The 27977-nt window shown below is 49.7% G+C and overlaps 1 protein-coding gene across 1 annotated transcript in view; it reads right to left on the reverse strand.

The window, feature by feature from the left end:
* Positions 1-27977, reverse strand: part of SEZ6L (seizure related 6 homolog like) — a 183206-nt gene that overhangs the window by 30054 nt on the left and 125175 nt on the right. The window contains 5 exon segments of the mRNA XM_088019413.1: positions 18050-18188; positions 19700-19894; positions 20279-20445; positions 22429-22594; positions 26576-26761. Coding sequence (XP_087875539.1) covers positions 18050-18188; positions 19700-19894; positions 20279-20445; positions 22429-22594; positions 26576-26761 — 853 coding nt within the window.

Consider the following 27977-nt stretch of genomic DNA (forward strand, 5'->3'; position numbering starts at 1 on the left):
GACCACCCACAGCAACTGAGATGAAAAATGCAGACTTAGCAGCCCAGAGACTGGCCTGGGGCCGAGCAGGGGCTTTCCACTGAGGACCCGAGTGAGATGTTGACCAGAGACCATCCAGGGAGGCGCTGAGAAGTCAGGATGTCAGCGTGACTCCAGAACAAAGGGGAGGTGGACAGGTGCCGGCAGGCAGGTGGGTTTGATGGGACTGGAATTGGGTGTAGCAGATCCCCCTCAGGGAGGATGCCACAGGCCAGTCCCTGCCGGCTCCAGCCCCTCTCTGCTGCCAGAGGGTAAGGCTTTCCTGGAGCTCCTGCCAGGAGACCTCAGCTTCTGGGTCTCCTTCTTGCCCTGTCTCCTCGGCCACTGCCCTTAGTTTTTCTCCATCCCTTTTCAGTTGGACTGTGGGACAGCACCTCCTTCATGGCCCCAGTCTCTCTCCTCCGCAGCCAGATGAGTCCTTCTGAAACATAAATCTGGTCCCTTCACGGAACAGATGAATGGAGAAGCAAAATGCGGTGTATCCCTACAATGGACTATCATTCAGCCACGAATAGGAAAGAGGCACAGACACATGCTATACTATGGATGAAACTTTGACTTTGTGCGGAGTGAAAGAATCCTGTCCTAAACAGCCACATGGTGCATGGTGCCACTGCAAAGAAATCCCCAGAATAGGTAAAGCTATAAAGACAGAAGGCCACTTGGTGGTTGCCAAGGGCTGGGAGGAAGGGTCTGGGAGGAACAGAGACTGCTGACTTAACAGGTGTGGGGTTTGTTTTGGGGAGGATGAGAGGGCTTTAAAACTAGATGGAGGTGTTGATTGCACAACATTGTGAGTGTACTAAAGGCACTGAACTGTAGAAGTTAAAATGGTTAAGGGCACGTTATGCAAATTTTACTTCAATTACAAAGACATTGCACCTCATCTCAGGGTAAAGTGCAAAGTTTTGACCCTAGCTTCAGGGTTTCCCTGTACCTATTTTCTGCACCCCCTTACCTCCCCACAGCTTCATCCCTCACTATCTCTTTCAACCCCGATATTTTACACTCCAGACAGAATCAATTACTCGTCAATCTCTCTCCAAGGAATGCAGAAGCACCTGCAAGGTTTTCCACAGGCCATTGTCCCCTCTAGCCTGAATCCTTATTTAGCCTTATGGCTGTAGACCTGGGTAACTCCTCCCCTCATCATCTCCATCACAGTCTTCTGTGATTTACTCGTACATGGAGCCCTCTCTGCCCCATCTGAGTCTGGGCTGGGGGTCCCTTCTGCGCTCACCCCTCCTACGGAGCTCAGCACGCGGCGCTCCAATGGTCTGGGGCATCTGCACCAGACCAGAAGCTCCCCGAGGCCAGGGGCAAGTCGGTCCAGCTCACTGCAGTCTGCATCCCCAGCTCGGCACTGTGCTGAGTGTGTGTTGGATGAATTAGCACCAGCCCAGGGGCAAGTGTCTGGATCTGAGCTTCAGCTCCCACCCAGGGTGGGCTGTAGCTCTGACCTCATCTCTGCCTGGGGGACCTTGACCCCAAATGGTCTTACTTGCACCAAACTTGGAAGGGGAACTCTTCTTGTCCTGGCTGCTTTCAGCACTTGCCTCCACAGGTTAACTGGGAAGCTCTAGTTCTAGACTGGAGCTGCCTCAAATGATTTCTGCCCCATCAGCTTCCTTGGCCCTGATTGCCTACACTCTCCATTCTTTTTCAGTATGCTGGTTGCCAGAATCAAGCTTGGCACCATGACACCCCTACATTGCCTGATAAGCCACTCCAATGCCAGCCCATGGCCTTGACCGGCTGGGTTGTAACTCCCTCTCCCTCTCCACCTTGACCCTGCTCCAGGCATATCCTGCAGCCCCTTCCAGGGTCTGAACAGCCATCTGTGGGCACACTACACAGTGCTTCCTCTTCTGGTGTTCCCTGTCACCTCCTCCTTGTTTCAGGGCCAGATATTTGAGAAAAGATCTCCCAAGACCCTTAGCTTTGGAATAACAACAATGCTGCCTACTGAGTCTTAAGCACTCAAACAGCAACTTCACTCTAAAACTTAGGATCATTCCCATTTTATAGATCAGGAAACTGAGGCTCAACTGGGAGAAACCACTTGCCCAAGGTCACAAAAGAATCAGACCTAAGTCTGTTGGGTGCTAAAGCCTGAGATGTGAACTATTATTTTACACGATGTCCGTGAAAGCCACGTGTACATGTCTCCAAAAAGTGTGACTGGGGCACCTGGGTGGCTCAGTCGGTTGAGAGCAAGACTCCTGATTTCGGCTTAGGTCATGTTCTCAGGGTTGTGGGATCGAGCCTGGCATCTGGCTCTGTGCTCAAAGGGGAGTCTGCTTGAGATTCGCTCTCTCCCTCTCCTTCTGCCCTTCCCCCCCGAAGGGAAGAAATAATATCTTTTTAAACAAAAGTGTGACTAGCTTCAGTCTGATATCAGAAAGTGTGAAAAACATTACAAACAAAATCTGTAGGAAGAGGAAGCCCCATCTCACTGCCCCTGGCATCCTGCTGTACCTTACGTTCTTACCACAGCATCACTAAAGTCCATTCGATTAGATCCATCATTTCAACTTTTGTTTTCCTACCAAGGTAATATTTCTTCTCTCTCTCTACAGACTCCCTGTGTTGAAAGACTGTCTCCTAAACATTTTACATTTCCTGATAACAATTAAATCTGCCTCGTTTTGTTGTCATTATCGATGGTGTATAATCGAGTATGTAATAAAACCAGCATTAAACTGGTGACTTAGTCTGGGGGAAGGGCTTTATTTTGGCAGAGAGAAAGTTTCTGTTACATTTTTTGGCATACTTAAAAAGAGTCTGGGTGCCCGGCTGGCTTAGTTGGTGGTGCATGTGACTCTTGATCCTGGATTCGTGAGTTCAAGCCCCACGTTTGGTATAGAGATTACTTAAGAGTAAAATCTTAAAAAAAAAAGAAGAGCCTGTGAAGGATGCATGAGAAACTCTAGTTACCGTGGTTGCCTCTAGGGAGAGTCAGAGGAGAGGGGGTTATTTGCTGTGGAAAGTAGGGAAACTTAATTTTCACAGTAGACTTTTCTGTTCTTTGGGGGTTTTTATATCTTTAAAAAATTTTTAAGTATTTTTTAAATTTTTTTTTGACAGACAGATGGAGAGCACAAGTAGGCAGAGCGGCAGGCAGAGGGAGAGGGAGAAGCAGGCTTCCCGCTGAGCAGGGAGCCCGACGCCGGGCTAGATCCCGGGACGCTGGGACCATGACCTGAGCCGAAGGCAGACGCTTAACCGCCTGAGCCACCCACGCGTCCCTGTACTTTTGGGTTTTGAATCATGTGAATATATTACCTCTTCAAAAAGGATAAAAACAGCTCGAGGGATCCCCATTATTGTTTTCACTAGGGTCTAGAGAGCCAAAGAGATTAGGGTAGAATACAAATTTAATTGTGACAGATTAGCAAACCCTTCTCTGGGGAAGTAATGCTTCTCCTGGCCAGCAGAGGGCAGTGTAGGCCTAAGCATGGTATAGAATGCCATTCAGGGGCAGCAGATGGCCCTCATCCATACCTCAGCCAATCAGGGGCCCGGATGCGCGGGGAAGGTGGTGGGTGAGCTTTGTAATTGTTGAGCTGCGGTTAATATTCCACAGAGGATGTAGAAAGAAATGATGAGCAAGCCACCTTGCTTTTCTTTATTCCTTTTTAAACAAATGGCTGACCCTTGCTTAGAAATTTTGCCTCTAAAAGGCTTTCCCCCGTGGCGTTCACGAGATGATTTTAGCTAGACAAACGTATTTGAAAATGTCTAATGGTTATGTATTTATTTAAATGTGAATTAGAAAAAATATATAAATATATGGTCTGCACATCAAACTTCTAATTTCATGGACATTATTTTGCTGAGAGTAAGCCAAGTGAAAAAGCAAGCCAATTTATATGCAGTTTAAGGGGAAAAAAAAATCAGAAACAGCTGGTAATAGAATGGGGCTGTGGAAAAAGTAAAGTTAAGCCCACGGAATAAAGTCCAGTTTCTCAGCCTTCCTGGACTTCCTGGGGGTCCGCCGTTAGGCCCCCAGCCCACTTCTGGAGTATCATATGTCTTCGTACACCAGACCCTTTGCAGCCCCTAGACCTGCCTCAGCCTGTGCTGGTCCCTTCATCTGGAATAAAGGGACCTCACCTTTCTGCTTGACAACATTTTACAAATCCCTCAAGGTCCTTCCCCCTACCCCACCCTGCATTTACAGCCATACGATAACTAGCCAAGGTTTCCATAAGTCTTCCCGCATGCCAGGAGCTGTTCCAAGCACTTCACACACCATTTCTATCCTTGGACAAAGCCTGTAAATACCACTATCCTCACCCATGTCACAAAGAAGCAAACTGAGGCACCCAGCAGTGAAGAAGACGCTACAGCTCAAAAGCTGGTCATAGAGGACAGACAGAATCCAAACCTACGTTGTTGGGAGGCAGACCCTCTGTCGGCTCCCACACCAGATTGCCCAAACTCCCTGAAACCACATGCTCTTTTATTTTTTTAAGGTTTTATTTATTTATTTGAGAGAGAGAGTGAGCGAGAGAGAAAGAAGCACACTCCCCGCTGAGCAGAGAACCAGACGCAGAACTCGATCCCAGACCCTGTGATCAAGACCTGAGCTGAAGGCAGATGCTTAACTGACTGAGCCACCCAGGCGCCCCTGAAACCATATGCTCTTCTACCCCGTATCCCTGGAGCCCAGCCCAGGGCTTGGCGCAGGTGAGATAAATGTCATTTACATGGGTGAATTATGGTGAATTTCTCTCCATTTTCCAGATGGGCAAGCTGAGGCTCAGAGGGTTTGAATGACTTTAAGAAAACACTGTGTTGCAATTAAGGCATGACCTACATGGGACCATAGAGATGGTGATTAAATAAACCATAAGCTTTAAATAAAGCTGGGGGAGGGGGAAGAGAACCAAAGCCCATAAATACAGTGTTAGGTACATTAAAACTTTTCTAAAAAGACCTGTTCAGAGTTCCTTTGTGTCCATTTCTCATCGGATCCCCTCAACCACAAAGCGATGTCATGAATCCCATTTTACAGAGGAATAAACGGAGTCTAGAAAGGCTCAGGTCCCAAGGCCTCTGTGCTCCTTCATGATGCCACAGAGCCAGCACCAACAGCCCTCGGCACCATGGAATTTCTGCGGATCCAGTGCTCATTTGGTTTCAATTAAATTTGATAAAATGGCAGACAGAACAAGAAACCATGCCAACTCCAGGGAGGACATAAAAGACCAATCTTTCTGGCTCCCTGAAAGGACACCTGAATGCATAAAAAATGCAGTTTTCTTATTGCCTTTTTTGTGCTTTCTCTCTCCCGAGACATTCACCAGGCGCCCTTTGAGGTCAGGCTCAGAGCCCAGCCTTGGTCGGTGGATCTCAGTCCTGGCTGCACGTGAGACTCTCTGGGGAGATTTGAACGCTCCCCATGGTGCTTAGGCTGCACTCCAGACCAATCAGACCCTCAGCATCTTGGGGGGTGGGCCCCGGGGTCAGTGTCCCTCAAAATTCTCCAAGAGGCTGCACCAGCAGCCAGGACCCAAAGACACTGCTGCACTGTGATTTCAGTGTGGAGGAGGCTCAGACTCTGTTCTCCACCGCCTTCCTTCCCTACTCGGGTATCTCCACCTCTCCCCCTCTCCACCAATTCCCCCTCTCATCCCCAAAGAGAAAAAGAAGAATGAGACTCCCGTGCTGGACATGCCTTTCTTCTGGGACCACCCCTGGGCCGAGCTGCTTCTCATTTCCACATCGCTGGCGGGGCCATCTCCGAACACGGCGTGCAAAGCTTCGTCAAGGTCAATGACAAGACATTTCACACCCAGCATCGTGGATCAGGAGAAAACCCAGCAGCTCCTGGCTGGTTTGCCTATGAAAAAGTCAGTCCTTAACCAGCCTGGTGATTTGCTTGCCATCTTGAGAGGCAGTGCTAGGAGAATGGGCTCTGATTCAAACCTTCGAGGTGCCGATTTCTAGCTGCGTGACCCTGAGAAAGTGGCTTAACCTCCTGAGCCTCAGTGTCCTCACCTGCAAGATGGGGATAATATTGTGGAGAGCTGTAAAGGAGATAATTAGGGCCAGGAATTTGATTAAAAGAGCATCTTTTGCCTTTAAAAGAATATTTGTGATGAAAGATACAGTCCTGCAAAGGGATGATGGGACAGGGGTAGGGTGGTGTGGCAGCAAAACCCGGTATCAGGAGGTCGCGCTGGGAGCCACCCCCTCTGCCACTTCCCTGCTCTGTGACTATGGATGAGTCTCTTGCCCAGCCTGGGCCTCAGTTTCCCCAGATGATAATCTCAGAATCCATGAACTGTAAAAAAATGAATTAACAATGGCCATGGTCTCCTTGTGCTTCATGTTTTCCTTCTGTTTGGGAAGTTGGACCCCACATTTCCCCCCTTCCCCATTCAGCAGCGATGAAGGCATCAGGGTGGGAATACCAGGGTTCAGATGTAGGTTGGTGAAGCCTGGGCCTCTGGGACCCAAGTGTGACCACGGACAGATCTGTGGCCCTGCCATGACTTTCCTGTGTGGAGATGCCCACACCACTTCCTCTTTCTGGATAGGAGTTTCTCCAAATATATAAAGGCCTTCTTCATTAGGACCCCTAAGTCGGGGTGCAAGAGCTGACCCTGAGAGACCATCATTAAAGCATAATTAAATAAGAGCGTAATTAAGGGTGGATTGGGATTTGTGGTGCGTGTGTGTGTGTGTGTGTGGTATATGGTGTGTGTGTAATGTGTGGTGTATTGTGTGTGGTGTGTATGTGTATGTGTGTGTGTGTGTGTGTGTGTATGGTGTGTGGTGTGTATGTGGTGTGTGTGTGTGTGTATGGTGTGCGGTGTGTATGTGGTGTGTGTGTGTGTATGGTGTGCGGTGTGTGTGTGTGAAGTGCGTGGTGCATGCACATAGGGGTGGCGATACCCACGCGCGCACACACACAAGCACACACACACACACACACAGGCAGTGGTGGCCCCGGGGTCCGCATGGCTGGAGGAAGATGTTCAGAGCTGTCCCCGGCAGGAGCTGACCGCGGCTGGATGTGTCCCTGTCATTCCGAATCCCCATCACGACGCGCGCAGAGAAGGCACCCGTCGTGGCGCCTGGCGGGGCTCAGCCGAGCAGCCACAAGGCTCCGCGGGGCGTGTGGGCCGAGCGCAGGAAGCGTCCTCCAGGGCCAAACCTCGAGGGCTCACCCGAGCTCTCCCGGGAGGCGCCAGGCTGGGGTCCAGGGGCCTCCCCGGGCCACGGCCGTCAGGGGGCCACGGTCAGGGCTTCCGGCCCCATGCACTGTCCACATCGCAGCGTTGACCATGCCGCTGGCCCGCTCAGAACGCTCCAGGCCGCCGGCTGCCGTCAGGATCGCGTCGCTTCCGCTCCGAGAGGCAGGGCCGAGAGGTGGTGCGGCCCACGGACCCAGGTCAGGCAGCCGAGTGCCAACCCTGGCACCCCCACGTCCAGCTGGCCAGCCACCGAGAGCCCCTCTGAGTGTCTGTGTCTTCCTCGGTGATGCGGGGGACCTCAGCATGTGGACTCCTTGGTTGCTCTGAGAATTAAGTAAGCTGACCCGGGTACTGGGCACGCGGAGAGCCTGGCTGGCGGGAAGGGCTCAACCCGTGGGAGTTGTTATCTCTGGGCCTCGGGTAATCTAGGGCGATAGCAGCCACATGGTGAGCCCTCAGTAAACCCCCTGAATAGTCAGTGCGCGAGGCTACTGCATGTCAGGGCTTCATAAAACAACTCGAACGCCCTGAGCTCTAGGTGTGCACAGGCAAGGCGGACGGCCCAGCTCAGGACAGGGGGCGGGTCCCCTCCCCCTCCCACAGCGGCTCACGCCATCACCAGGGCTGGGAGGAGCATGGAGGGGCTGAGGGGCAGGAAACAGGCAGGTATTGTGGGACGATATATCCTGGAGCTTGTGATATCCTGTCACCAGCGACCACGCCATGGGTAGCAATCAGTCAGGAGGATGCCAGGCTAGAACTTTTCCATGAACCCTCTTGATTCCTCACTGTCACACCAAATGCCATGCTCAGGGGCAATCAACCATGGTGAGAGCATTCGTGTGTGTGTGTGTGTGTGTGTGTGTGTGTGTGTGTGTGTGTGTGTGTGTGGTTGCATAATAGAGCTCAGTGTGTGTACATGCCAGGAGTAAGAATTCATCATGGTCATCACCATCATAGCTGCCAATTAAATTATTCAGTGTGTGTAATGTACCAGGTCCTTGCCAAGTGTTTCAACCTCTCGGACTCTAAGAAGTGGGTACCTTTACGATCCTCATTTTAAAGATAGGAAACTGAGATTCAGAGAAGTGGAGTGACTTATCCAGATAAGTAGAAGATCTGGGACCTGAACCCAAGATTTACTACCATGAGCAAAGGACTTTTTCCCTCTCCCGCATGTTGGAGACATCGTGTAGAGAATGAAACATCCCCGAACCTTCTAAATTCCAGGTACCTGGGGACGCCTGGGTGGCTCAGTCAGTTAAGCATCTGCCTTCGGCTCAGGTCATGACCCCACGGTCCTGGGGTCGAGTCCCGCATCGGGCTCCCTGCTGAGCGGGGAGACTGCTTGTCCCTCTCCTCCACACTTGTGCTCTCTCTCTCAAATAAATAAATAAAATCTTAAAAAAAAATAAACTCCAGGTACCAGGTGCTAAATGCCAATCAATCTCATCTCCTTCACTTTCAAGCGGTGGGATCGTAGGCCAGTTCTTCAGCTTTCTGAGCCTTGGATTCCTTTGGTAAAATGGGGATGGTGAGGGCCACCTCATAGGGCCATCATACACAGTGATGCCATTAGGGGCTTTGGACGGGGAACCAGGAGACCTGAGTTCTAACCCCCACTCTTCCCTGGCCAAGGCAGCTTGAGTGCAAACATGATTTCAAAGCTCTGTCCCTCCCCGTGTCCGTGCTCTTTGCAGCGAGGCTTCCAAACACCCGCCGTCAAGAGGTGGAGTCTCTTTCTCCACCCTTTGAATGTGGGCTGGCTCTTGCTTTGTGACCTGCCATAGAATATGGCAGATGCTGCTGCTGGGCCAATTTCTAGTCTAGGCTCAAGAGGCCTTGAATGCTGCTTCTCATCGTCTTAGAACCCTGGCTAGTCACCATGGGAAGAAGCTTGAGCTAGCTGTTGGAGGATGGAGCAGAGCCCATCCCTAGGCTAGCCCAGACCCTCTGACGGCCAACCCACCCAAACACATAAGAAATCTTCAGAACCACCCACCCAACCCGTCGCTGCCCAGAGACGCCCAGAGAAGCACGTGTGAGCCAGCTGAGAGCAGAACTGCCTTGCTGTCCCGGAGGTGCGTAAGAAAGGATACAAGCTTGCTGTTTTATGCTGTTGAGTTTGGGGGTCATTTGTTACCCAGTAATAGCTGACTGATAGAGTAACCTTGGGACAGTCTCTTCTGATCTCCAGGCCTCAGTTTACTTATCTGCAACAGGATGGAATTTGGGATCTAGGAACTTTGCTGTTCTTGGATTCCTTACAACTTTTGGCCCCGGGAAAATTCCATTTCCCTCCACTAATGGATTGGAAGGTTTTTATTTCTACCGGGGCCATTGCTCCCATGATTTCTGCTGGACATCTGTGCTCCTGGGGTCAACGCTGCCCTCGACTGCTGACCCTTCTTTCTTGCCTGGATCTCAAGCTGAATTCTTGCAGCCCAAAGCAGCAACATCCCTGTTTTAAGAACTGTAGTGCCTCTGGACAAGGCACTTAATTTTTAGGGCTTGGAATTAACTTAGCACAGAACAGGGTTGGCAGTAGCTGAAGAGAAATACTCCATGGCTATCAATCATATGGTTACTGGGCTTTGTTATTAGGTCCTTTTATTTCCTGGTTAGAGAACCGTGTTGGGGCCCATAAACAGGGAGAGATTTGGGGCTGGGCTCTGTAGCAGAGTCAGAGAAGGCGAGCTGGATGGAGCCTGGCTGAATCTTTTTTCTTCCAGAGATGTATGGTTATAATAGGTCCCAGGAAATGGGGGGCAAAGGGGAAAGGCACCTCTCTGAGCCTTAGTTTCTTCTTCTGTGAGGTGGGGCTAGGCATTTGTCCCTTGCGGAGCACCTCTCTACTATTTATTGTGGGGTTATAACACTGGCTTTGGCCCAGGAGATCTGAGTTCGAGTCCCGACTCGGTCCCTCCCCAGCGATGTCCTCAAGCAACTTCGTCTCTCCCAGCCTCAGTTCCCTTATCGGTAAAATAGGGATAACCACAGGGTACCTGGGTGGCTCAGTCGGTTAAGCATCTGCCTTTGGCTCAGGTCATTATCTCAGGGTCCTGGGATCGAGCCCTGTGCTGGGCTCCCTGCTCAGCAGGAAGTCAGCTTGTCTATCTGCCCCTCCCTCAGCTCGTGCTCTCTCTCTCTCTCTCTCTCTCAAATAAATAAAATCTTTAGAAAAAAATAAAAAGGAGGGGGTACCTGGGTGGCTCAGTCGTTGAGTGTCTGCCTTCAGCTCAAGTCATGATCCCAGCACCCTGGGATCGAGCCCCGCATCGGGCTCCCTGCTCAGCGGGAAGCCTGCTTCTCCCTCTCCCTCTGCCACTCTCCCTGCTCATTCTCTCTCTCTCTCTTTCTCTCATAAATAAATAAAATCTTTAAAAAGAATAAAAGGGGATAGCCACTGTGACATCACCTAAGTATCCTGGTAGGAGCGAAATGATTTAATACAGGTAAAGGGCTCAGCAACTTGCAAATAGCAAGTGCTCGATGAGTGTAAGACATTTTTTATATGGTGTCACCATCAATGAAATAATGCATGCTGAGTATTTAGCATAAAATGTGGCACAGAAGAAGGGGTGAAAATAAAGTTGACTGTGGTTATTTGCTGATTTTATGTCAGAAAATTACTAAGAACTTCACGTTGTTTAACTAACTCACACACTCACCACCTCTCTCTCCCTCTCTTTCTCTCATTCAACAGATATTAATCGAGCACCTGCTGTGCACCAGGCGCTGGGGTTAGGGAGAACAAGCATCCCGTCGTGAGTTCGGGAACGGCCACCTGCAGTCACCTGCCTGAGACCACAGAGCTAGTGGGGGTAGCAGAGCCAGGATTTACAAATGTAGCTCTTTTGGACTCTAGAAGCTGTTATGTCTCCCTGTCATGTGGCATTTTCAAGATTGTGACTGACCAGTGTGCTCAGCATCTGCAGCCACACTTAGGTCGTTTTTCTGGTCCCAGCTCTGACTTGCTGTGTGACGCTAGGCAAGTTACTTCCCCTCTCTGGGCCCCTCCCAGCTCTTCCATTCTGCAATACCTTCACCAATAATGACTTAGTTCTTTTATTTTCCTTTCTATGCTTTGTCTTGAGAGAGAGAGAGAGAGGGAGGGAGGGAGGGAGAGAGAAATTTCAGAAACCCTTAAGGTTTTAAAAGACTCATGCTCAGTCGTGTTTTAGGTAAGCTGATGGAGCTGAGAGGTACATGATGGGTTAAGGAATAGGCATTTGGGGTATGAAGGAGGTTTAGCCTGGGGGGTCCTGACTCATTTTAAGATTACACATCCCCCTTCCCACCTCTAATGCCAATAATGCAAGGCAGACAGTTCTAATTAATGCCGCAATTCAGGGCATTCATTTGGTGTCTAACCGTCCCTGTTTTCACAGCTTGAGTGCCCTGCTCCCAGGCGCCCCTCCTGGAATGTCCTTCCCCCATTCCAGCTTGGCCAACTGACACTCTCCAGCATTCTGCCCGGATGTCACCCTCTCTGTGACAGTCCCACGGCCAGCAGGTCTAACGCAGCTTCCTGCTACCTCCCCCACCCTCACCTCTCCAGCCACACCATTCAGCCCGCATCTCGCCGGGTTGTCTCATAATGGCACCACTTCCCTTCCTGAACTTTGAGTTGCTGGAAGCCCGGGAGCCTCCCTGGTGCCTCACAGAGACATATGGCTGGTCCCCCAAAAGCCTGTTCAAGTCCCTAAAAATGGAGGCTATGGTGTGTATGTTAACCCTGGCTCAGTCCTCTGTTAGCTGTGTGACCCAAGAATGCCACTTAACAAGCTCTCTGTCATTTGCAAACCCAGGACGTGGTGACCATAATATCTTATAAGGAGTCCTGCTAATCCCAGTCTCCATTGATGAAGTGCCAGCGACGAGCCGGACCCCATGCACCGCACTTTGCTTACATTCTCTCTAATGTAGGTAACTTCCTTTCTGTAATGATCTCTACCCCCGTAGCTCTAATTTATGCCGTTATGATCTCAGCATAATAATGTGTCGTGACGTGCATCATGCTCTCTATTGCTTATGGGTATAAAGCCTGCCGCTGGGGGGTGGTCTGGCACATAGTAGGTCCTTTATAGATGCTGACTCACGGGAGCCGAGAGGCGAGCGCCCACAGCATCAACAAACCCGCCCGGTAGATGAAGGGGAGAAAAGTCCCCCTCTCGCCTGCCACGCGTGGTTTACGTGGTGTACGTCCTCGTGACTCAGCAGACAGTGCGCAACACCTACTACGGGCCACCTACCCCCGCTCAGTCAACAGTGCAAACTCCTTCCCCCTCACCAAGGCGCTAAGTAACAATTGCAAGCGCTTAGGCGGTGTGAGGGGCCCTGAGGACAGAATTATTTTTACTATCAAACCCAAATTGGTTTACTAAAACTGTCAGCGGAAACCAAGCAAGATAAATTAAACCCAGCAGCTCTCGGGCCTCACGTAACCCTGGCTGGTGAAATGCTATTTTCACTCCGTCTGTGGGAGGAAGGGGGTGCCAGGTCCAGATGCCACGACGCCAGGCGCGTGCCAGAGTTTGCCGGGGAGAGCCCGAGGCTGCTGACCGGAGGACTCGGCTCCCCTCGGCAAAGCTTTTAATCCGCGTTAACGGCTTAAAGCCCTTCCCCTGCTGCCCAGTTTGGGCGAGCGCAGACTTCCTAACGTGGCCTTCAAGGCCCCACTTGATTCCACCGCCGCCTGCTGGTCCTTTCTCACCGATGCTGCCTCTCCCGCGTCCCTGCGCTCCAGACACACGGGGCTTCCTCTGGCTCCTTTCAAGGGCTGGTGGGGATCCCAGACCCCGGAGGCATGGCAAACAGAGTCTGCCAGTTCCCGGCAGTGGGAACTGTCTGCCCCTCAGTTTGCTCATCTATCAAATGGAGATGATGTAGAACGCCATCCCCAGCATCCCTGTCATTCTTGATACTCTTACCTTGCTTCACATTTCCCCATAGCACTTAGCGCCACCCAACGTACCACACGTTGTCATCTTTGTTGAAGCATGTTGCCCCCTCCAACCTAAAATGTCACGTCCATGAGAATAGAGGGATTTATTTTTTCTGTTGGATTCCCTGCTACAACGGCAGTATGTAGATCAATGCCTGACCCATAGTAGGTGCTCAATAAAATAAATAAGAGCCAATGAAATCAAGACACCTTCTCATGGCCATACAGCCATGAGGTTTCAAAGCCAGAATGCGAACCCAAATTCATGTCCAGCTGCCTCCAATGCACAAGGAGGGGAAAAAAGTTCAGAAAAATATGGAAAGACCATCGAGATGTGGCTTCCTTTTATCGATAAGTCTATATTTATTACATGACCAGCAATGTTAAGAGATAAGATTTTGGTTAAAATCTATCAGGTAAAATAATCATTGTGGGAAGATCCCCAAGAGAAGGTTTTATAGAATTATAGTATCAAAGGATTTGCCGTCATAGACTTAGAGGCAGAATCTAGAGTGGGTCTTCAGTGGGGGTCATCACCCCCAACCCAGTGATGGCCAAAGAATAGCAAGAATGACAGAGATGCTGGGGTGCCCGGCTGGCTAAGTCAGCGAAGCATGTGACTCCTGATCTGGGGGCTGTGAGTTTCAGCCCCACGTTGGGTGTCGAGATTGCTTAAAAATAAAATCTTGAAAAAAAAAGGCAGATGCTGATTTAGATCAGGGTGTTGGGGGACATCTCAGAGGAGGCGATTTGTGAGCAGAGGCCTACAAGAAGCTAGGGGGTGAGCTATGCAGGATATTCAGGGCAGAGCATCCTGGGGCTGCGGGAGGGGGAGAAGAGAGAGCCAGCGCAAAGGCCCTGGGGTATGTTTGTGGCACAACAAGGAAGCCAGTGTGGCCAAATGGAGAGAACAAGGAGTGGAAAGAAATGAAACAGGAGACGTGACCAGGGCTAGATCACATGGGGCCTTTTGTAAGAACTTTGGCTTTTATTCTAGGTAAAATGTAGAGCTACTGTAAGGCTTTGAAGCAGAGCATGATGTGACTTGCTTTAGGTTTTAACAAGATCACTCAGGGTGGTGGGTTACAAACAGCCCCAAAGGGGACAAAAGCAAGAGCAGGGAGACTAGGCAGGATGCTTCTGGAATAACGCTGGGACAAGACGTGGGCCCTGCTGGCAGCAGTGGGGGTGACACACGTGCTTAGACTCTGGGTATCTTCTGGTTCTTGAATTCTAGAATCAACAGGAGGTACCGAGGACTCGGGGATAGGGTGTGCGAGAACGAGAAGAACCCGATTCGCAGTGAGCATGCTCTAGCCGGCAGCGCACACTGGCTCACACGAGTCAATTGTTAAACGTCCGGGTATCTAGTGATTCTGTTGGCACTGTGTTAGTAGCTCAAAATGGGCCATGGTGGGAGTATTTACACCACGGAAACTGGCAAATGCCGTGAATCAAGGTGTTTCTCCCCACCCCACTGCCAAGAAAGCCAGTTCTTGGACACACACCCATTCTACTGGTCTAGAACAATCCCAAGTCCTTTTGTCCTGAGCAGCTGGTAGAATGGATGATTCCTTACTGAGATGGGCAGGTGGAGTGAAACAGGTTTGCAGAAGGGAAATTGGGAGTTTAAACTTTGGATACCCTTTATTCGGGAGGCCTTTTAGACACCCCAGGGAAGAGGTCAGAAGGCAGGGAATACGAGTTGAATAGAGTAGCTGTATCGCCCCCACAGGATTACTCTGGGGAGGAAATAAATCCGTGTCTGCAAAGCACTTTGCAAATAGGAAGCACTCAGTGATGAAAATCGCTTTCTTCAACACGGCATTGAGAGAACCTTCATCCCTATGTAGACCAAAGCTTTCAGACTGGTGGCCCCTCAAGTCTGGACCCAGCCAGCAGACACTATTTTTTTTTTTTTTTTGGAGTGGGGGAGAGGCATTATTCTAAAAAAAACCAAATTTAAATGATTTCTGGTGGGGATGAACTACCCCTTCCATCACAGATCCCTCCCCTCCACATCACCCCACACTGGCCCCAGTTCCCATTCTCTGTTACTCGCCTGGCCCTCCATGAGTTTGAGTCTGCATTCTCTTGGCTCAAGGCAGCCCATCGCTTTGCAGAGGGGGAATGTGAAGCCCAGAGAGGCTTGGTGCTGGGTCTGGGGCTGCTCAGGGATCCCTGGCAGGGCATGGAGGAGGGAAGTCGGGGCTCCTCTCTCCCCACCAACACTCATATCTGGGGCTGCCAGGATGATCAGAAGAGACAACACCTTCCCCCCGCCCCCCCCGCAAGGGGTCCCTTCCTGATGCAGATGCCAGTGGTGGCCTGGCTTTGAGGAACCTAATTGCTCGGGTTCCTGGATCGGCTGCCCCGTCGCGCGCTCTGCAGTGGAAATAAAACCCCATCTAGTGTCAAGCGGAAGGTTAATTGAGTATTTGATGCCTAGAGAGAGTGCAATCAAGGGCTCCGGTTTCCTGTTTCCTCATCCAGGCCTGTGACACCAAGGGGAGACATGGGGCCAGTCTTGGTGAAGCAGAACTGCGCGTCTGGGGGGCACACTGGGAGGAGAAGGCCACTTAGCGCAGCAGAAGGGGGGAGCATGGACAACTTCTGGGGGCATGGGGCTGGGAGGACCTTCTGCAAGAGAAGCCAGGATACCAGGAATTAGTTTCTCCTTCGCCTGGCTGAAGATTGAGGTGACTTGCTAGGAACTTCTGGTGGTGGGGTGCTCATAAACCAGGACCACACATTCATATTTATCATCAGGGCAGTAGGGAGCCACAGAAGGCTTCCCAGAGGAAACAGCTTGAGTAAAAGAGTGCTCCATTTGAAGCTTCAGCTAAGAAGATGCCAGGTCTCCCTTGGACCCTTTCCTTCCGTAACCCGTACCTGATCTCCATGCTCCAGCCACATTAAACTTCTTTCAAGTCACTAAGCTGGCCACCTTCTCTCTCAATTCCAGGCTTTGCACATTCTGTTCTCACTGTCTGGGACACTCTTCCTTTCCCCTCATCATTGTCTACCTTCTCTTTCATCCCAGCTCAGAAGTCCCTTCCTCCTGGAAGCCCTCCTTGGTTTCACTGAGGCCTCCTCAGCGGCCTGTCCTCCCTATCACTGCTCTCACCACGCCGCATATAGTTTCATGTCTGCCTCACCCACTAGATAGTGAGGGCAGAGATACTTCTGTTTTCTCACAACTGGACCTCCGGCGCCTGGCTTAGTGCTTGCACACAGTAGGTGCATATGTATTTTCCCTCCCCCCACCAGAGCTAACAGAGACCATCCAACCTGCTCTGCTCCAATATAAACTTTACTGTGCAAGGGGTAGCTGCCAGAGCCTTTCCAGTGCCTACAACCGGGTTTGGCTCATAGTAGACAACTCAGAAACTACTTCTTGAGTGAATGAGCACTTTATACCAGACTCTAGAAGTCAGAGAGTTGAGAACAGGAGGAAGGGGTGAACTGGCACCGAGGAGTGAGCGAGGGTGGGAACGGGCAAGGGATGCTTACAAGCTGCCTCCAGTAGCCACAAAACACTGATGTTCCAAGACCCTCGTAACCGATGGGAAAAGCCAAAGCCAGAGAGAAGCCCAAAGGAAACAGCTGGGGAGGGGTGGGGGCGGGATTCTGACCCAGGTTGGCCTGGCCCCAAGTCCACAAAGGGCAACTGTGCAAGGTCTGTAAATATTCGATTCGACTGGAGCAGAAGATCCTGGGGCAGCCTCCGAGGACACCTCCCCAGCCTTTAAGGGACAGCTTCAAAATTTTATCATAATTTTGCAGATAACTCCCCTCTTGCAAGTCTCCTCTGAAGAGCAAGGCAGCCTGGGTCTCACTTCCCAGCCGACTGCGTTTCTACTTCAGGCTGGAGGGGAGCGCTGCCCTCCCCCCTACGCCCCCCCCTCCCCGCAGCCGGGGGCCTGGTTGCCTCCAGAGAGGCTCTTCAGAACTTGGCATTGCCTCCACTGCCCTCCACTGTCTAAGCCATGGTGTCTGGGTCTGCCCAGAAGCCCTTTCTTCTCCTTCTCTAGACACGACCATCTGTCTCTGTCTGTTTCTCCCCATCCCTGGGGAGTTCAGCAGGGGGAAAGTTCTGGATGGAGCATCTCATGGGCACCCCCACTGAGTACAGCAAACAGCCACACAGCCGGGTAACTCCATCCATTACTATAGTTCTCCATGCAGCACTGGTCTCCTGAATGCCCACTCTGTGGCAAGCTCTGTGTTAGATCCCAGGACGGAGATAAATCAGAGCAAGCCCTGCAGACTACAGGGACCTTTGGGTCTAGTTGAGAGAGACGGATAAGAAAACAACCTGCTATGGTACAGACGGTATGCGTTATACCTCCCCCCGCCTCCTGACCACACTGGTTGTTCAGTCCTTCGAAAATGCTGTGCTTGTTCTTGCCACAGGGCCTTTGCTTATTCTGTTCCTTTCAGCTATATTTACTGCAGCTCATTCACTAGTTCTGAGCTTTAGTATCGGATCCTCAGGGAAGGCTTTTCTGACCTTCCTCTTTGTATCGAATCCCCATTGTAAGATCTCATAGCACCATTCATATATCCTTACATTGCTCACCAAATTTACGGTATGCCATAGTGGGTGCATTTCTACTTTCAATGCCTGCTTCCTCCGTAGATGGAATGTCTGGAGGCTAGGTTGTGCATGATGTTTTCGTTCGTCTGTGTGTGCATGATGTTGTCGTTTCTCCCGCCACTGGGACTCCAGCTCTTTGCACACAGTCCCTGACACCTAGCAGATGCTTCCTTAACACTGGCTGAAAGAACAAAGTGGGACCCATCTCTTCCCCAATCAGGCTGGACTGGAGGTCCACCCATCATAAACACTCACAACTGGATATCTAAGAAGATCCGTTTCTCCTCCCCTACGTGAATCTTCCAGATACAATCTTCACCTTCCACATACGGCTCTGGCCAGTTTGGGGACAGCACCACCCCGGCCACGGCAGAGAGCTCCCCACCACACATGGCTGTAGAAGACAGAGACAGATAGACAGAGACAGATGCACGTTATTCAGAAGGAAGCCAGTATGGCATAGGGATTAAGTGTGGGCTATGAAGTCAGACTGTCACGGCTCGCCATGTACCAAGAGCAGGTGCCTGCCCCTCAGGCAGTCTGTGCATGTGTGGGGGATGATTAAGTTAGGGCTGGCTGCCTGCCTCCATTAGCTGAGTGTTGGTGAAGGAGGGGCTAAGGGCGCTGTGGTTCTTTCAGGATCAAGGACAGAGCTCAACGTTCCCGATGATTCCTCAACAGCCCTATTCTTGGGCACGGCGAGTAGTGGCTAACAGATGCTACATTCCATTCAGGTGGACCTGGGTTCGAGTCTTGCCTCTGCCCCCACAGACTCAATGACGAGGCATGCAACCTTTTGAAGTCTCAGTTCCTTCTCTCTGTAAAGCTGCAGTAACACCACTGCTCACTGGCTCTGTTGGGCTATTCTGGAGTTTAACTGAGCTCATGGGGGTCAAATGCAGCAGAGCACCTGACCCAGGGTAAAGGCTCAATACTTCTTAGTTAACATTACTGCCAAAGGGCCCAGCTCTGAGCTGGAAGTAGAGATGTGGCCGTGCTCGGCGCCTGGCTCTTTAAATTCCACTCTGTTTACCGCTTTGGAAAGTTCTCAATGTGGCAGAGGCCAAAGCACCAATAAATTCCGCTCTGTTAAACCAGCACATTTAATACAGGGATCAATCCCTCACCACGACGAAGCTATGATTTCCTGCCAACCACCATCCAGGCGGCGGCTGCCGGAGCCAGGGCTATCTTCATTACACCACATGCTCCAAGTGCATCCAGGCTCAAGGGGGCTCTGTGGCCTTGAATATGGGAGGAGAGGCAGGGCCGAGCAGTGAGAGCCCATGGAAATGAGGGTTCTACCCAGCCAGTGCTGTCCAGAGGGGCTCAGAGCACAGGGCTCTGAGGACAGAAAAGACCCAAGTTTCATTTCCACCTCTGCCAGTTACCCTTAGTCTGTTCTTAGGAATATCACTTCACAGCTTCAGGTTCCTCACCTGTACATGGGGTCAATGCTATGTACCTCACAGGGTCGTAGTGAGGATTAAATCAGATAATGCACATGTGGCCCTTGTCGACTATTATTAATATCATCATCATCATTATTAATTAAACTCAGGGCTGCCATGTGTGGTTGGGTGGGTTGTGCACTGCACAAAAGTACACAGCAAGGGGGGTGTAGAGGAGCTGAACTCCAGGCAGAGATCTTTTCACTAAGCTATGCACTACTACAGGGTCTGTGCTTGGAGGAAGGGGCACCTTTAAAAATTTATCAATTTTGGAATTTTCTTAAGGACAGGCAGCAAATCTGACCCAAAGGATAGTGAGCCCTGGAAAGGGTTCTAATGCTAAAACTGGTTATGTAAATTTGCGATATACTTCTAGACTCCTCCCTTGGCCTTTTCATCTGAGGGGGTGGAGGTCCCTGAGGCACCTTGGGAGAAGGACAGTGGGGCCACTCACCTCTGCATAGGGGCTCTGTGTCATTCCAGTAGGGGTCTCGCACATTGATGCACTCGATAATGGCTGGACCCTGCTCCAGAGAGTGGCCGGGGTCGCAGGTGAACTCCACTATGGTTCCGATGTTATAGGTCGGGTCAGATGTGGTGAAATTCCCATTCTGAATGTAGGGCTCATAACAGTGGCCCTTCTCAAAGGCTAGGGTGGGGATACAAAAGAGGGGGAGCAGCTCAGATGAAGCAGGGGCTCCTCATAGTGCTCGATCTCAGAAGATGGGTCCCCTCTTGCTGTTTAGGGAAACTCCAAGGAAAATGGGCACCAGATCCTGTGTTTCAATTCCAGCTGACCTGCTCAGGGCCCTTGGACCATTCACTTCGTTTTTTGGGACCTCATTATTTTCATCTCTAAGATGGGAATCCAAACTTCTGCCCTCCCAACCCTGCAGAGTCCGCCTTTGGAAGTCAAAGGGTCAGTCTGGCCGCCTGGGTCTCCTTTGCTCTTATCAGGTCAGATTTCTAGCTCCCAGGACCCAGCCCAGCTCTGCCATGCTTCCTCTTTGCCCACGCCATCGGGGACACTCACCCTCGAACCGGATGTTGAAGGCTGAGGCTGCTCGTGCCTGGTCAGAGGTGAACTCAATGCGGATGCTGTTGCCCTCACTCAGCAGACCCTCAAAGGGGACGTTCTCGGTTTGGAGGGAGTCATAGAGAAGAGCAGACTTGTTGGTGGGGCCACTGTAGACCATCATCCTGGCGGGAGGAGGGGGAAGCACAGGAGGATCACTACACCTGTACAATGAATACCACCTCTGGAGCCTCATTTCCAGACGCAGATCCCGACTTCGCCCCCGACTTCTTCAGACAAGCTGCACCACCTTAGGCAACCTGTTTCCTCTTCTGTAGAATGCTTGTCCTAGACTCATGGATGGATTCTAAAGTTGTAGGAAAAATGATGCGTGTGATGTAATGAATCAAACTAATTAATGGGTACTAATTATTATTACTAATTGAGAAGAAGAGATTAATGGGCTGAAAGAACGGTAGTCAGACAACCCAGAATCCCAGTGCTGTAACCTTTTGAGCTGTGTGACTTTGGACAAGGACACTTCACATCACGGAGTCTCTGTTTCTTCATCTGTAAAATGGGTACAATCACACCTACTTACATCAGAGTATAGGGGTTAGAGGCCATGTGCATAATGTGCCCAGGATGGAGTAGGTATATAATTCAAATTTTTTAAGCATTTGACTCCTAACAGGCTTTGTCTTTTATTCTGATATCCTAAGAGCTCTGTGTGTGGAATCAGGAGTTCTGATTTTCACTTCCTAATTCTCCACCGATTGGGTTTATGTAAGTCTCAGCACATTGTGGGCCTCAGTTTCCACAGCCGTGAAAGGAGGGATCATAACATCTCTCCTACTTATTTTACAGGTGGGCTTTGAGAATACGACAGGATCAAGTGCCCTGAAAAATAAAATGTGCTACAAAAAATGTTGGTATTCATTTTTACTGTTATTAAAACCATTTGATACTTGACTCCTTGCTAGTCTTGGTATTTTTAAAGAAATTATGCAAAACTAGGGAAAGAAATAGTATACAAATTAGACAAATTTCTTTTATGGAGTTCTAAACAGACATTTTAAAATCCTCTGAGGTTTTTTTTTTTTTTTTTTACCGTGACTCATAAAAAGGGTTTATCTTATGCTGCCCAGATGAATTTCTAATGTTACCAAAATGCATAAATGTTGAAGCCACAGTTTGTTCATTTTGCCATGTATCCACCGTGGTTGGGATGAGGAGGGGCCCGGCTTCCCAGTCAGCTCAACCAGCTCAAAGGGTGGGGGCCAGTGCTGGGGAGTTAATGTGTCCAGGAGCATCTCTCGTCCAATGATGGATGGGGGGGTGGTAGATAAATACCCCAGCTCCCTCACCCCTCCAAAAGGACCACTCTGAGGCATGCTCAATAGTTTCTTGGAGGCCCCCAGTGGATAGAGCCCCAGCTGCCCCCATGGTGACTTGCTCATTAACACAAACTGTGTTGACTCCTTTCCCTTCCCTGCCCACTGTCCCATGCCTCTACTAGTGCTTCCTCGGATTAACTCCCAAATGAGCAACTTCCCCTAACATCCTTGTCTCCATGTCCATTTCCAAGGGAACACAACCTAAGGCAGCAAATCTAAGCAGCTAAAGCCCTATTTTCTAGAATATTTGAGAATATTCTAGCATAAAGTCATAGACTATGAAAGTTTTAAGATTCTGGATTCTATGAGTATTACTTAGAGTTTACAGACATGCTCTTGCTTAAGTATCGCCTTGTAACTTCTCCCTAGCTCCTTCCTGTCTAGTATTTCCACATCAGTTTCCTATCAAACCAGAAACCACGTCTCGCTACTTCTCTCCGGTTCTCCATGGAGCTTAGTGCGTGTCTGGGTGCTGAGCAGGTGCTCAGCGAGTACTCCCTCCTTGATAACTGCAAAGAGGGATGTGCAGGAGAAATAGGCCTCTTTCCCTATTCTGATATGCGCCCTGGGGCAAGTCCCTTTCCCTCTGTATGTCCGAGTTTCCTTACCTGTAAAAGGAGGAGATCAAAGATGGTGTCTAATATCCTTGCCAACCTCCCCAGCCCTTCCTTTCTCTACCTCCACAAGCCATTTCAAGACTCCAGATACCTAGCCACATTCCGACACTCTGGGAAGGAAGGAGGCTGCTGGGGTAAGCCCTCAGAGGCTTACCTGTCCTTCTCATGCAATGACAGCCTCTCGAAATGCAGGTGTAGCTTCTGGCCCTCTGGAGCTTCGATGGTCCACACGCAGAACTGGCTCCCATTAGTGTTTCCTGGGTAACTTGGGGAGAGGACCCGGCCAATGGTGGCATTGTGCACAGCCCCTCCACAAGGGGCTGGGGGTGGAAAATAGGGGGGGGTGATCATGAGAGGAGAGCAGAGAGAGAGATCCTCACCCCTACCCCTCGGTGGAAGGCAACAGGATTGGAAGAGGGAGACATGGTAAAATGTTTCTCATCTTGGATGAGTTTCATCCTGTTTGAGAGGAGACCTCATGCCATGACTGGATCCACCCCCTTGTGTGTTCCATGGTAGGGAGCAACTGTGATTTAAGGATTCTTCCATGGCACTGGCTGTGCCCTGATTCTTCACTATAAGATGGTAATCAAGGACATAAATAGGCAGTCCACAAAAGAAGAAATACACTTTTAGTATTTAGTAAGCACTAAAAATGCAGCCTCATTCATAATGAAAGAAAGGAAAATCTAGATTGTATTCTATTTTCATCCACCTGATTGGTCAAGGTAAAAGGCAGTCATAACTTGCCAATGGGAAACATGGTGGGAAATGGGCACTCTCACTCATAACTGGTTAGAATGCAAATTGCTATGACCTTTCAGGAGAGCAATTTGGAGAAAAATCTAGAAAGTATGTTCCCAAACTCTGACTTAGTCATTAAAGTTCCAGGAATTTATGTTAAAAAGAAGATTTGGAGATTTTCACCAAGATTTATGAATGAGAGTGTTCACTGCTGGCATGCTTTTAAGAGGGAAAAATGAGAAGCAACACACATGTCCACACACAGCTATTTGGTGGAATAAATGCACTCCATTCACTTGCTATTAAAAATCATGTTCTTAAAGAATACTTGAGAATATAGAAAAATGCTCCCTATATTTTAAGTGGGGGAAAAACAAGTTACAAAATGGTCTGTCTGCCACACCTATTTCAATGAGCTAATTGCAAAAATCTATTGAGACCATAAATATAAAAGTGATTTGCTTCTATCTTTACACTTTTGAATTTCTTGAAAATTTTTTAATCAGAATATATCTTACTTTTATCATAAAATTGAATGAAGAAATATTAAAAAATAATTTGTGAACGGGAGGGAGATAGACCAATGTGAGGAAGTAGTCTGTTTCTTATTTTTAGGAGATACTTGGGTCTCATTAAATGTTTGTTGAATGATTGCATGACTAATAAGGACTTGCAGTGGGCGAAAAAGGTAGATAGCTCTCTGTTCTGCTCTGGATTGTGCTGATTTACAGCAAAGACATTGCCAAGAAGCCCCTTCCTCACCCCCACCTCCCCAAATACTTCTTTCAGCCATGGACAGAAGTGTGTGTGTGTGTGTGTGTGTGTGTGTGTGTGTGTGTGTGTGTGTGTGTGTGTGTGTGTGTGTGTGTACGCGCGCGCGCACGCGCGCGAATGCTTCTGTCTGTCTGTCTGCCTGTCCGTCTGTGTCTCTGTGTGCATTTCTGTCTGTCTCTTTCCTGACTGCCTTCCTGTCCTAAAGTAGAGGTTTAAACCCCACCTGTGCCACTCACCTGCTGTGGATCTAGAACGGAAACTCTGTGAACCTCAAGTTCACTATTAAAACATGTTAATGATTCCACCCTGCTTATAGGGCTGTGGTGAGGATTCAATGAAATGATGCATGTAGGGGACCTGGCACCATTCCTGGCACAGAGTAGGTGCTGAAAACACAGCCAGCATTGTTGTCCAATGGCTCAGGAGCTGAGGAGACGGAGGACACTGTCCCTGGTGGGGGGCACCGGCCATCTGTCCTCCACAAGCTGTTGCTCATCGGCTGCCTCTCTGCTCCCCTTCCTTGCCTTATTAAGCCAACTGATGGCTCTGTTTGGCTTCAATTTGCCAGCAGTGGCTCCCCATCCATCTTTCTTAGCACAAATTGAGGCTTAATTCCTCTCTGATTTCACACATAGATAAAAATTAACGTGAGAGAGGCACAGAGCCCAACTGCCCTATCGTTTGGATTTTTTCCTTTTGTTAAAAAGCAAAGAAGAAAAATTCTGAAGGTACTTGGGGGAACAACACTGCAACAATCAAATCTCGGAATGTGTCATCAGGCCTCATTTGCTTTCAGATTCCCCTGACTCTGAATGCCTGGAAGGAAGGAATAATTTATTATTATTCCCAGTAGTCTCCTTGTTCTTGGCTCGTGCCCTGGCACACAGTAGGTGCTCAGTTATTACAGGCGACCTATGCTCTCCTGACCACCATTGGAACTTTTGAGAATCTAATAGGGTTTTGCTCTCTTGAGAGCTGAGGATGGTCAAGGCTATGCCTAGAGGTACAGGGACGGTGTGACATAACCCAGAGCTCCTCAATCTATAATGTACGTGTGAATCACACAAGGGCATGCTAAAATGTAGATTTTGATTTAGCTGGTCCTGTAGGGGGTCCATGATTATGTATTGGTAATCATCTTGCTGGTCTGTAGACCACGCTTTGAGAAAAACAACTCAAGAGAGAAGGGCTCTGGACTCGTTTCAATTTCTGTCTGGTGACTTTGGGCAAGTGACTTCACCTCCATGAGCCTCTGTTTCCTCATCTGTAAAATGGAAGTAATGGTTCTCATCACGTAGCATTGCTGTGAACATTTATGGCAGCCCTGGCAATGTCTCAGTATCTATTGACTGGGTTCAAAATGTGGCAGCAGGCACACCAAAAGCACAGACACAGAAGAAGAAAATAGATAAATTCCACTTTGTCAACATAAAAAGCTTTTCTGCATCAGCGAACACTATCAAGAAGTGAAAAAACATGGGGCGCCTGGGTGGTGCATCGGTTAAGCACCTGACTGTTGGTTTCGGCTCAGGTCGTGATCTCAGGGTCCTGGGATTAAGCCCTGAGTGGAGTTGGGCTCCGCACTCAGCAGGGAGCTTGCTTGTGGAGTCTCTTTCTCCCTCTCCTTCTGCCCCTGCCCCTGCTCATGGTCTCCCTCTCTCTCAAATAAATAAATTAATTAAAAAAAAAGAAGTGAAAAAACAACCCACAGGGTGGGACGAGATATATGCAAATCACATTCCTGATAAGGATCTAACATCCAGAATATATAAAGAACAACAATAAAAAAACAAAAAGTTAAAAAAAAAAACAGGCAAAAGACTTGAATAGGTACTTCCCTTAGGAGATCTACAAAATGGCCAAGAAGCACAGGAAAGTTGCTCAGCATCATTAGCCATCAGGGAAATGCAAATCAAAGCCACAGTGAGAAAGCTTCATGCCCACCAGGACAGCTAGGATCATGAAAACAAAACATAATAACATAGTAAGTGCTGGCAAGGATGTGGAGAAATCGGAACTCTCATACAAGCCAGGTGGGAAAGCCAAAAGGAGAAGCCTCTGCGGAAAAGAGTTTTACAATTCCCTAAAAAGTTAAACACAGAACTGCCATATGATCCAGTGGTTCCACTCCCAGGTGTGGACCCAGGAGAAACGAAAACATACGTCCACACAAAAACTGGTACACAGAGGTTCACAGCAGCGTTACTCATCATCGCCAAAAAGTGGGGAAAACTCCAGCGTCCACCAATGAATACACTGATAGCCACACACGGGCATATGGCTCAGCCACAAAAAGGAACAAGGTACTGACCCATGCTACAACATGGGTGAATCTCAAACACACGATCCTGAGCGAAAGAAGCCAGTTGCAAAAGACCACATACTGTATGTTCTCCTTTACACGAAATGTCCAGAATAGGCATGTCCGTTGACACAGAAAGCATGTTGGTGGTTGCCAAGCATTGTTGGGGGGGGAGGGGAAAGTGGGGAGCGAGTGCTAATGGGTATAAGGTTTCCTTCTGGGGTGACGAAAATGTTCTAGAACTACAGAGTGGTGATGGTTGCATGGCGTTTCCGATGTGCTAAGTGTGGCTAATGGTAAATTTTAGGTGATGTGTACTTTTTCACAAACTAAAGATTTCAACGGCAGCGGTTGTCCGTCTTGGGGGCAGTCTCTTCCCCTGGGCTGTGCGCCCATCCCTAAGGTCAGTCTAATGCCCTGGGGTTGTTGTCTCGCCCCTGAGGGAACTATCCCTGTCTGGTCCGGCGAGGTGGGAGCGTACCTGAACAGACGGGCTCCTCGCTGCTCCAGTGTGGCTTGGAGGCGTTCATGCAAGTCAGCGTCTTGGCGCCCTGGAGCTCATAGCCCAGGTGGCAGTGGAAGTGGGCCACCCCGCCCGGGTGCAGGTCCATCACCGTGACATCCCCGTAGTCGGGCCGGCGGGGAAAATTGCAGCTCAGCATGAAGGCTGGAAGAAATGCAAAGGCAGACGGTTATCCCTTAGGAGCGGGGAGAGGAAGAACATGACTCACATCCCGGGAGCCAATTTGTGCTGAGGAGAAAAGATGAGGCCCCTGCGGACTCCAGAGCACTGGCGGGGGGCAGTATGTGGGTATTTTTGGAATTCTCGTTGATCATATGATGAGACCGCCAGATTGGCACTTTTTCTGGGCTCCAAGTTCCCCACCTTGTCTAACCAGAGACCACAGGTTTGGGGTGAAAAATGAGTTCCCACACCTCTTGTGAGCCTCTCTCCATGTGGACGCAGAACGGCCTTCTCCTTGGGTGTAGGAGGGGCCATATGACTCAGGTAAGTTTAGTCCTACCAGCACGAACGTCTTCGGTGTTTGTTAAAAATGCACACACGCTTGGACCAGAACTAGAATAGGCAGCTCTTCAGGAAATACTAAAGGATAGGACAGCCTGAAAATAACCGTCCTGGCACACACAGGCGTGGCCTTTGGAGGAGACCAATGTGAGTTTATGTTCTTCCTCCATTCCTTAGAAACTGTGTGACCTTGAGAAAGGGACACAGTGCCCTGAACTTGGCTTTCCTCATCTTTCCAGTGGAGTTGACAGTCGTCCCTACCTCACCGGTGGCAGTAAGGATTAAGCAGGAAACACCGTGGAAGAGCCTCCTTAGTCCAACAACTAGCCGGGGGCTGTAGAAGGCTCTAGCTGGCCATGCTGAGCTCCTCAATTTTCCTAAGAGGATGTGAAATCCATCCTAGCTGCCCCTTTCGGCTGTGTGGTCTGATCACTCCCGCTGCATGAGGTATCAGTGATCCCAGAACTCACTGGGAGGATTACATCCAACCCAAGGGCTCTACAAGCTATTTCTTCACCTCCATTCTGTAATGAACAAAGACAACAGCGGGTTGTCTCAGTCTTGGAAAGTGGTGATGAGGCAGGTACTCTCATAGACACTCATCCCCCTGTTTCAGAAACATCCAAGGGCAAAGTTTCAAGAGAACTGTTTTTCCAGATGTTCAGTCAGTATGATGCCAACATGGACGGTGCCCAAATATCCAGATGTGTGAGGGCGGACTCCACTCTCCATGCAGGTATCCGGCAAGGACAAAGAGGAGCTTCTGGCTCAGGGAAGTAACCTGAGGTCATGCATGGGAAGGGCTCCAGTGGTAGGAAAATGGGATGAGAGGGAGAGAGAGAGAGAGAATCAGCCA

This window comes from Eumetopias jubatus, unplaced genomic scaffold (genome assembly GCF_037043125.1).
Source record: "Eumetopias jubatus isolate StellerSeaLion01/CBP00866 unplaced genomic scaffold, mEumJub1_p1.0 scaffold_16, whole genome shotgun sequence".
Taxonomy (NCBI): domain Eukaryota; kingdom Metazoa; phylum Chordata; class Mammalia; order Carnivora; family Otariidae; genus Eumetopias; species Eumetopias jubatus.